An 11,663-nucleotide genomic window follows, 5' to 3' on the forward strand; every position below is an offset into this window, starting at 1 on the left:
TGTACTGTGGATTCACATCTGAGCATTTCTAAGATGAATGAATGGAGGACCAACAAGCACTGGCAGCCACAACAACTACAAATTTGGTGAGCTTTCTTTGAAGAGACATTTCATTACAAAATGTCAAAATGTCAAATGCTCAACTGTCAACTTGAGTTCAGCTTCAAAATCCCCAAGAATGGCCAAGACAAGTGGACATAAAACACTATTTCACTTGATACAACTACCCCTCAACAAGTTACATCTACCATTTTTGATCCTTTGAAAATCAAACTGATGTCATTAGGCAGATCTTATTTTTAATGGAACATATAATACAGTAAGTGCTTCTGTAAAACCGCATTTGGTTCTGTTTGTCAGATGAGCAAGTATTAGCTTGATGCACACAAGGTCTCCACAGAGCTCCTCAATTTCAGGGGCACAGAGTAGATACATCTGTATTTTGCAGTCTTCTTCTGGTAGTCTTAGTCACCTGTCCAATTTGATTTAAAGGGGATAGAAGAATTTTTAAAGCGATAGTTAAAAGAATAGCAGTGATAGTTATAGTTCCAGTTGTGCTTGTACTATTTAGGATAAAATCTATTGGCTTTATTTTGATCTATTACAAAGGAAACACGAGTGCTCCGCTAGTTACTGACTGAGCAGTTTCACTGTCCACAACCACATCTGTTCTAGGAGAAAAGAGCACTGTTTGAAAGAAAAAGAACAATAGCTTCAGTGACTGTAAATCTGTACCTCATGCACAGCTCCTTGCAGTATCTTTTTGAAACGTGGTAATGCATTGCTTTTTTCAAATGATAAGCAAAAATGTGCATGCACCACATGTACACATGACATTCCGTCTCTCTCAAGAGTAAATATTCCACCTGTATTTTTTATCTAAGCTATTATACCTTGGAGTTTCTTTTTCTCATTGATGGGTTTGTTTTATATATGCGTAAATATGTGTATGCATGTATATGTATGTGTGTATATATGTATGTGTGTGTGTGTGTGTGTGTGTGTGTGTGTGTGTGTGTGTGTGTGTGTGTGTGTGTGTGTGTGTGTTTGTATGTATGTATGTACTGTATGTGTATATATGTATTTCAGAGTGGATACTTATGCCTTTCTTTAATATTTCTTTTCTTTTCTTTGTGTTGTTTTCTTGCTTAATACTTAAATTTAATATGTATAAAGGCTATGTACAGTTGTAAAAGGAAAAAGAATTGTAGAGAAAGAAAAGTAATTGTGTGAAAATATGTATAATGTACCGTTGTTGAAACTAAATAAGTTTAAAAAAAAAAAGATAAGCAAAAATGTCCTGTAAGTGAAGGAGGAGGTTTGAGGTTGAAAGAGCCCGGCATTAAGCCTCAGTTCAAAAGGCCATCAAAGCCATTACTGTTTGCTATAGACCTTATTAGTGCCAGGTGGGCCAGTGTCTGTGAAGAGTGTACACTGTACCATTATAAACATTCCCAAGCCTGTTTTATCACACATTCCTGACAGGACAGGTTACACTGTACAGTTCACCGAGAACTTCATGGAACATACTTTACATTTTTCATGATCTAAATTTCATTAATGGTGCTGACATATGAGGTGAGGAGCACTTTCTTCATTGTTGATAAAATGCACCGCAAGGAGAGAAATCAAAGACCTGTGCTATGGGAAAAACTTCACTAAGCCAAGATGGATCTAGCTGGACTTGACCTAATGCCCTGATTAAACACCAGGGAGAGACTCGAGAAGGGGGTCTTTCTCTATTTCCACTGAAACAAAGTCCCCCTGTTTCACAACTACATCTATGGACACTTGCAGTGCTACTGATGTATGTCCACTCTTGGGATCCATCACAACTGCTGACAGGTTGACCGGTTCATTTAACACATGTTTTCATTCAAGCACGCATCTGCATTTCCTTACTACACATTTCCAGATATGATAAAATTAGCTTCTTGTACGTCAGTGAGTTCACATCAGCAGAGCAGTGAGGGAAATTATGTAAAGTATCTGGACCTCTAATCACTGACAGATGTGCAGCAAGTTCTAGAGGTCTGCTTACACACCCTGTCTTTGTTAGGTAACACCTCATTTAACCTCCTGACTGAGCACTGACTGGCTTCACAGCAATGTTGCAGTAATTAACAGACCCCTGCAAGATTTAGACACCCTTCAGCTGTAAATATGATTCGGCCATCAGCACAGCTCCAATGGTCCTACATTAGAGGCAATAACTTATTTGCCTCAAATGATCTCTCATTCAGATGGCAACTGACACTGCAAAAGAGATAAGAGGGACTAGGGTTGGGCAATATAGTAATGTGGGATGATGACAGACAGACAGTTTACACTGTGGTAGTTATCAATTTAAAATCTTTGTTTATAATTGACTAGGGCTGCTACTAATGATTATTTTAATTTTCAATTAATTTGCTGGTCATTTTTACAATCTGGCCAAGTATTTAGCTTACTGATGACTTTAATGCCAAGTGGAGAAAAAAAACACCATTGCTAATCTATACAGCTGGTTATGTACTTATGTTAACCAGGTTACTGAAATGCTCAGGGCCACAGCTGAACAACAGCTGGCCACCACTAATCTCCAACCTACAAACCTCTTTTTCAACTGAAACTCTGTTAATTCTGATAGGACCAGAAATGGGTTGGAGTAGTACTGCATTAAAAATGAGAGGTCAGCCCTGTGTTCTCAGAGACATACAGTAAATGCATGTAGCATTCTAAGAGGCTTGAGGGCAGAGGTCATTGCTTCAAATTAAAGAAACTAGGAAATGCATAAATATGTTGCAATGAAAACATCACTAACTGACAGGTTGTCCGGCCCTGCCCCCATGACCATCAATGATCATCCATGTGGAAACGCAGTGTGTTGAGAATAGAGGGTGTGAAGAAAAGAGAAGGAGGTGACAGCAAGAAACTAGCTGGACAAAATGACAAGCTGGCAGAGTTCAACAACAACTACAGCGAGGCTAGTATTGAAAATATTCTCCTGGGCATCGACATCATCAACTGCAAAGCGACAACATCAATCAACATTGCTACGAGCATCTTTAGACTAAAGTTTACAAAGTATATAAATATGAAAGCTATGCATTTTAATTCGTATTTAATGCATGCCTTGTAATTGTCTTGACTGTATTTTTAGTTTAAAATGGACCAAGGTATCATCCAGCTACTTGTTGACACTACTGAAACTTCCTTCTGTGTACCAACATGGGAAAAGCAAAGCCTAAAGGACTGATGGGACTGTCCAGTTTGTCACCACCCCCACTGGTCGGCCCTCACAATCACACAAAGGACCTATTGTGGAGTGCAATGGGGTCACCCTCTCTGTTCTCGCTGGTCTGATCCCAGTCGGTCACTGCTCATAGAGCCTGGAAGCTTGCCAACTACAGGCAAGGATGTTTGAAGACATCATCCACCATGGACAGCCTTCCCCTCCAAGATTTTATGTTCCTAAATGAATTAAAACTGAATAAATGTGACAACTGATGCAGACTGGATGCCACACATGACCACAGTGTCAAGCTGTTAATGCATTAACTTGAACTCCAAAAGATGCCACCTAAATATATAACTGAAAAAGATCTACAAAAGATTTCAGCGCAAATATGACACTAGTCATATCTGTTGTGTTTGGAAGTAACACTGATGTAAAATTAATGCTTTGACTGTGTGAAGGCTTGAAATAAGTTAAATATCTGTGAATTATATCTTTACTTTCATGGATTTATCACTCAAGATACTTCACCAAGTGCTTTTAGGTGAATTTATGTTTTAGCATCATGAATAGCTTTACTTCAACATATTTTGGCCCCCTGTTAAAAATCTTGATGAGGCCAGAAAAGTACCACCAAAATGCTGTGGAGCTATTTTAACAGAGTGTCGGCAGAGCAAAAAAGAACAACTGGTAAAAATATATGTTGGACGTAAAACACCATTCAGTGTTTGTATACTTTCCAAATAAATGTTCAGCATGAACAATGACACCACAACAAAAGCAGGCACCATAGCACAGATAATCCAAGATCAAAACAATCAGCTCTTAATAGTATGTAGCCTAAATCACAAGGAGATAATAAGTTGATTGTGACATTTATTAGTTTTAACATTTCCATGTAACACTGTTACACACACATAAAACACTTAATACTTCATGAATGTAATGACTATTTCTTAACCCTAAAAACAGGCTATAATCTAACAACACCACTCAAACTTACCTTGTAGCATGCATCTGTATGCAGACTCTGAGATGGCGTAGATGTGAGGGGGCATTTCATGCCTTTTTTTGCCCCTGTACATCTCAATGATGTTCTCTGAGTAGATGGGCAGGTTTTTGTAGGGATTTATGACCACACAGAAGAGACCAGAGTATGTCTATAAAAGGAAGAGAAAACATGGTTGACTGTTATACTGTTACATTTATATGCATTGATTATGTTGAGCACTAAATAGACAATGAATAAGCACAAAAAGGACTCTGAGATCCTTGTAGTGCACTGTCATAGGAACGAAATGACATATGAGGAATTTGGAGAGAACAGTGCTGAGTGTGAATTTTATTGGACACAGATATTGCTACCAGGAGAGATTAAAATACAATTTTACAATTTTTATTAGTTACTGCTATCACAATGGTTGTTGTAGTTAGCACAGTGCATCCAGAGCCAAATATTATTGTCCAACTTCATAGTTCTCGTGTTTGCCCAAAAGACACTGTGTTGTGCAATTAGTGCACAAATTCATGGATCATGGCAGAGAATGTTACATCACTGCAGGTTGCTGGCACACTGCTTACTATCCAACAGTATGTATTTAAGATTCTTAGTCCACTCACTTATCCTCCTTATACAGTATGTGGCAATTCCCTATCTCATTTGTTCTTCACATTTAACTGGTGCAAATTTTGCCAGACATCCTTTGACTGATATCAGAAATTAGACTGAAGGGGTGGTGATTTTAATTCACAAAAGAATATCCATCCCTCAGCTGTATAATGCAGACAGATATGTAGACAGACAACCAAGGACAGGGTTAATCCCTGACATGTCTGCTGCTCCTTGAGCAAGGAGTGATTAGGTGATACACAGTAAACAGAAGACGCTGCTGGATTAAAACTTTTTGAATCACATATCAATGACTGAGATCAAAAGTCTTGATTCACCTGCCAATAAAAACTTTCTCTCATCCATAAACTCTGTTGGTGCATGATGTGGTCCCAACTTTCCATCTGCTCTCTACTCCTTTTCACTGTATCCTTAAATCTTTTTTCCACCTTTCTGATCTCTGTGCTAGGCCAGGCTGCAAAACCACATTCTTTTAATTATTTTGTCTGTGGCAGCCAGTGGGCTGCTGGGGGCCCAGGGCCAGCTAACTGAGTTGTTGAACTGGAACAGTGGTGACATGACCAAAGCATGCTGTGGGATTGTGTGTGACTGAGTGAGAGAAAGACCTCTAAAAACACAACTCAACTGTCACCTGGCTGGAGGTTCACAACACCCCGCATCTACACTTTGATACTGTGAAGCGTAAAATAACATTGTGAAGTTACTGTAATGTTGAAGCTGGACTTGGTAATTATTGAATATTATCACTTAATGTCTGTATGCAACCCTAACATAGTAAAAGTTAGCAGCGCCACATTAAGTTGAATGGGCCTATTGCCTGTGTGTAACCTGTTGGTGTGACATAGTTCATCAGGTGTTGTTGGAAGTAGATCTCCCTTGTGTGTGTGCTAAAACTAAACCGTGTCTTGTGATAAATTAAAAGATGTGTATTTATCATGGTAATGACAGTAATGCAAAATCCATGTCATGGCAGAACTTGACAGTATACCACCCACCCCTTGTTAGTCACATAACAAAGTAGGATTTTATAAGTATCAAGCTCATGCTACAACTTTACAAATTTAAATTAAATCCACACACTGCTAGTAATGAGCCTAAAGTTACTAAAAGGGGGTTAAAAGTATAACCTTCAGAAATGCATGTATAAGACTGACACAGTTTAAGGCTGTCACTGGTGGTGGATGTGTGGCTGTAGCCCATGTGTGGAAGGTGGAGGCAAGATCACCAGATGGCCATCAAACCCCCCCTCCCCAATCTCTTCCATGTGCACAGATGCTTTACAAACAACTCTGTGTTGCAACCTGGTCATATACTGTAGACATCTGTTACTCTGGAATCACCAGTTGTATCTGACAGTGAACTGACACTGACACTGATCACCTTTCCTGATCGGCACTGACATTACTAAGACTAAATCTTACACCTTGCTAACTGGCATTGACTGTAAACATCAACTTCAGTTTGTAGGATGTACTGTGGGGCTGTTGCCATAATAACCCCCACCCAAGGCCCCCTATGGTGGGCATAGCGCCAGGCAGACAGATCAGTGCCCCTGACCCAGCATGGGCCACATGCAGTGAGGTAAGGGATGACTCTGCTGGCTGTCCTTGATGGTGGACCCCAGAAGGTATTTGGGGGATTAGTGGTGTTTTGAGGGCAAGGGGTTGAACGCCTTAACAACCAGGCATAACAAGACACCAGCCAGCCAGTGTGCTGTGGTGTGTTCCTTCTTTTAAAGAGAGTTTGCACAAAGGAACATCTAGTCAGTCAACAATATCTACATCTGAATCTTTGAGTACTAAACGCAGGTTATTTTGAGCTCATAGATGAGTTGGAGCTAGTCAACACAGCCCTGAGCCCACTACCCAGATAAACTATGGTCAACAGATGAGAACTCTGACACAGTTGAAAGGCTTCCCAGCTCTCCGGAAATGTCCAAATAAATGTCTGTGAACTAAGCAGTGCTTAGCAACAGGGCCCCTCTCAATGGGAAAAATTTCTGGGGTCTCTGCTATTGCATGAATTAGTGCCCTCCATTCTGACATAACTGGGCTAACTGGGCTTTAAATGTCTATAAACCCTAAAAAAACATGTAAGTATCTTTACTGACTTCCCAAGCAAATGATGAAATTCATTTGCCTAAAACAATAATATTTTCACCATTTGCAACTCAGAAAATATAGAGCAACTCTATATTTGCTCTAAATCTTAAGCTGCTCAACAGTACACTACTGTTCTTCTTGCTGCTTGTGAGAGGGAGCTAACTTAAATTCGAACAGGTGAGAGGATCAGATGCTACATAGAGAAAGCGTAACAAGGATGATGAAAAAAAACAAAAAAAAAAACCCAAAAATTTACTTCAATAAATAAATGCCAATAATCTGTGAGGAAATTCAATGAAAAACATCTTGTAGTGCCTCCATGAAACAGTATAGTTCTACTAGTGTATACACATGGGAGTGTGATGTTGCACAGAAACTGGGATGTGTGAGTCACTCAGCTGGGGTTTTAACAGAGTCTTTACCTCTACACAAGATAGAGAAAGCCAAGCCAACTGACAAAAGAGTCACAATCAAGGCAAAGCTGGATGAGATGGAGATGTAATTACCAAGAATAATGATTTCTACGGATGATACTGTGCAACATCATGCTCTACATGTGAATAGGAACCAGTGAAGAAACCAGATAAAGTATTTCTCCTCAGCGGACTCATAAACATTATCATGTGGACAAAAAGTAAAAATCTTGGACAAGCCTGATGTTATTTTCTTGATAAAATATATTCAAGAGAGAAAGGATCTTGATCAGGTTTCAGTTATGAACAAACAGACCAGTTGTGCAGTCAGAGGAAGGCTTAATGAACAGAGAAACAGCATGCCAATACAGATATTCACACAAAGCTCTCAGCCTGGAGCTGCTACTCATCCTCCTCAGGATGTACACTCTGCACCAACAATGTAACAAAGGATGAACACATAGTGGCCTGCATTCAATAAAACATCACAGTGACATCATTACTATATCCAGTCCTCCTTTCTCCTCAGCCACTGGGTTGAACCATATTTTGTCAACCACAATAATCAGCAAAGCCAGGCATGATATGGGGCTGTATATGGGTCTGTGCTGTATATCCATTAAAATTTCAATGACTTTTGAGCTCAAGAAGTTGCCAATTTCTCCAGTCCATAAATAGTTTTATTCCTTTTATGTTATGATGCAAGTTTGAAGTGTTATTATTACATTTCCATCCACTGCCTTCTGTGTGGGTGGGAGTCATAAAGTAGGTTATGTCAGGGCTATGCTATGTTGCTCTGACTTAAAAGGTCACACAATCCTCAAGATCAGGACAGGAAAACATGCAGAGTCAGGAATGCAAAGATCTTCATGCAAGCTATTCAAATCTCTTAAAGTCTTTGTTCATTAGCTTCACACTTGGGGACTTTGGGGACACAACACAAAAATTGACAAAGCATGCAAACTGGATCAGAACAGAATCATGTCTTTGACCCAAGAGAACAGCAAAAACATTCGAAAGCCGGCATGGATTGGCTGTTAATTAAGCATAAGCAGTTTTTTGACAGCAAAAGTGAAAAATATTTCAGTTATTTGAGCAGACAGCTGTTTCTTATCAGAGAACACAAAGAACTCTGTTAAGGGTTACAGTGTGACTCAGCACAAGCCTCCCAGAGCTAAGAGATGGGGCTGGGGTCACTTCCTTTTCCATTAAAAGCCCTCTGAAAATATAAAAAAATACAAAGATGTTCTTTTTACTTGGGCTGTATTTTGAATTGAAAGAATAAAAAGTGAACTTGATGACAATATTGTTGTAGCTCATATTGGAAAAAGGCTGAAGAGGTCACACTGTACCCAGAGTTTTTTCACAGCACTTGCAGAGTGAGAATTTGGAACCGATTACTAACTTTTGTCAACAGCTCTACAAAGCAATAAGCTTTCATTTATGTTAAAAAAAACATTTGAAAACTTTGAAAATTCTTGTAAGGTCATGGTCATGAAAAGATCATCATTCTTGTAATATGGTGGCAAACAGCTTCTGCTCTCAGGAGATACAAACATACCAAGCAGTCTCTTGGCAGGGAGCCATCAGCAGACAGTCACCACATGGCAGAGCTCACACTGCTACACCTTGCCTGGTGCTAACATCCCCCACCATGCTGACGTCAACAGGGTAAGCCTTTTATTAACTAAACATCAACTTATGATGTCATTAATACTTCTTTTTCTTAATTTTGCTGCAACAAAAGCTAGAGGCAAACACTTTCAGATTTTATTATGTTAGCAATTGCCCCCTTAGCTACAGAACAAACTACTCTGAAAGTACATTGGATTTCTGGGTCTATTGTGTTGTTTGCTAGTGAATGTTTATTTGTCTTGTTGAAAAATGATTACATGATGTGAAATTATTGTGAAAATCAATTATATCGTGGTTAAACATCATATTTTAGTACAATATAGTGGAGGAGTAGAAAAAAAATCAAAGCAAATTCAAAAGAGAGTATTAGGTTTTAGTGTGGTTTCTTTCCCTTGATAATGCTGTAATTATTTATTTCTATCACATTTGTGCTTTTCAAAGGTCTTTATTATAGACTTAAGGACTTTATTATACGTTACTTATCTTCACTGATATTTCACACAAAAAAGAGAGTACACTTAATAGATTGCGATGTTACATATTTAGACCAAAAACAATTAGCCCTTTGATTGATTCAATTATGTTTTTGTCAATCGACTAATCAATGTTGATAATTATTCGGGAAACCATATTTGAAGCAAAAATACCAGAAATTCACTGGTTCTTATATGTGAATAGCTGCTGGTTTTCATTGCCTTCTACAAAAGTGCATTACAATATATTTTAGAGGTTTGGACTGTTAGTCACACAAAACAAGCTCTCTGAATAAGTCACTATGAGCTCTGGGAAATTTTAAATCACAATTTTTAATTTTATAGACTCAAGAAAGTGACTTTAAAGACATTTTGAGAGCTCTTAAAAGCATGGGGAAATGTAGTAAATACTGGCTTTAGTTAAAATATACAGTATGCTGTAATGTAGGGTAAGTAAAATGTGCAAAATATTAAGTACAAACACATCACTATAAAATAGGTCTTGGGATAAATTGAAGATGACAGACAATTTGAATCCAAGCAGAGTAAGAATACCTGCAAGTAGATTCTTTCCTTTAATTATTCCACTGAGGGACATAATGCCATAATGCTGGTGGTTTGGCAGGCCATCTGCTAAATGATGACACTGACGTATTCATGCCTCATCAACACAAAGAATACATAGTGTCTTCATTAACCGTTCAAATGTCATGACTTCATCCGCAATGCTTCCAAACATCCGTCTCACTTGCCAATGCAGAAAACCAGAAAAATACTTTTAACTGCAGCTCATTTCCACTAAAACCCAGTACAACTGGAACAGCTGATAAATAATGACCTAAACCGAAGGATATCTTAAAATGATGTACATATAAGATGAAAATGATTTCAGACAATCCCAGCCCTAACCAGTTTTTCTGATATTATTTCATGCCCAGCGTCGACATTCTAATCATTTTAAAATCTGGTTTAGCAAATTCATTTCTGTCTTTGCAACTGGGCCTTTAAGTGTGAACCCCTCAGCCCCTGCCTCCTCCTTGGGTCTCAAGTGCCCCACAAGCTCCGTGTCTGGGCTATTCCAGGAATGCATGTCACTAAGTGGGGCATAATCACAGGGGAAATCGGCAGCTTATGTAGGACATGACGGCTTGTACGTTGAAGGAAATTTGTTTCTTAGCCTCTTCAAAGACTCAAGTGTGAAATGCTATGGATATGATATGTAGAGGTTCTGGTTTTTACAATGGGCAAGACTTGTTTAATAAGCATGCTAGGTATATTGTCAAGTGGACCAAGTAATCTTAAAAAACTATCAATAGTATTTACAAAAACAAATTAAAAAGAAGAAACACTAACACAGCACAATGCTTGTTATCTTTCTGCTGCTGGTTTTGCCAATAACCACACCATAACCATCACTGGGACAAATAGGCTGAATATATGGACTCCTAACTAAGCAGGTGGGAAGCTTCTCTTTGTTGTTACTCCACTTAATGATCAAAGCCAGTAAGATGGATGCACTTACATATAACAAAAACTGCACACTATTTTCCAAAATGACCTTTTTCATTTTTAGGGAGGAAGTTATTGTTGCTGACCACAGCGCTCTGAACAATTACTAGGGCAGTGTAAAAATTTTAGTGATAGCAATAATAATACTTAATTTCTCTGCATGACATTAACAATTCAATAGCATTGCTTTCATTAACTCTTAGGCTGACAAAGTGATATATCACTAGAATTAAACTATCAAATTGTAATTTTTTAGACTTTAAGTTAGTTTCTAGAATGTAAAAGAAGATGATAACAAATTCTTAGATGTGACTGCACTTCTTAATAAATACTCACGTAGATGAGGCCAGAATAGTAGCGGTCTTTGAGGTTGTGAAGCACAGATGCCTCATTCAGACAGGTGAGTTCCGCCATATCCTCTACTTTGCTGAATTTTGGTGGGTTCATCTTCTGGATGTCATCCTTGTTGACCACCGCCTTCTTCCCATTCTCTGCCAGCTCCACCACCACCTCATCTCCACGCTCCTCGCGCACGCTGGCAGCTTCGAAGCCATGGCGTTCTGACGGGATCCATACTAGTCTCTTGGCAGTCCAGTCAGCCTGGGCGGCTGGGTTATAGACCACAGCGCGGTCCACAAAGAGGTACCGCTCCGGGTCCTCCTGCCCACTCCTCTGTGACATTGC

At 38.9% G+C, this 11,663-nt stretch overlaps 1 protein-coding gene across 3 annotated transcripts in view; it reads right to left on the reverse strand.

Moving 5' to 3' along the window:
• Positions 1–11,663, reverse strand: part of LOC111236314 (myosin-10) — a 54,144-nt gene extending 42,481 nt beyond the window's left edge. For 2 of the 3 annotated variants that reach the window (XM_022765004.1, XM_022765003.1), the window contains exons 1-2: positions 11,316–11,660; positions 4,221–4,377 (exon numbers count right to left, since the gene is read on the reverse strand). In XM_022765004.1, coding sequence (XP_022620725.1) covers positions 4,221–4,377; positions 11,316–11,660 — 502 coding nt within the window. Of the gene's footprint in view, positions 1–4,220; positions 4,378–11,315 lie in introns of all 3 variants that reach the window. The other variant, XM_022765005.1, reaches the window with a different exon arrangement.

Source organism: Seriola dumerili, unplaced genomic scaffold (assembly GCF_002260705.1).
Source record: "Seriola dumerili isolate Sdu_G_001 unplaced genomic scaffold, Sdu_1.0 BDQW01000621.1, whole genome shotgun sequence".
Lineage (NCBI taxonomy): Eukaryota > Metazoa > Chordata > Actinopteri > Carangiformes > Carangidae > Seriola > Seriola dumerili.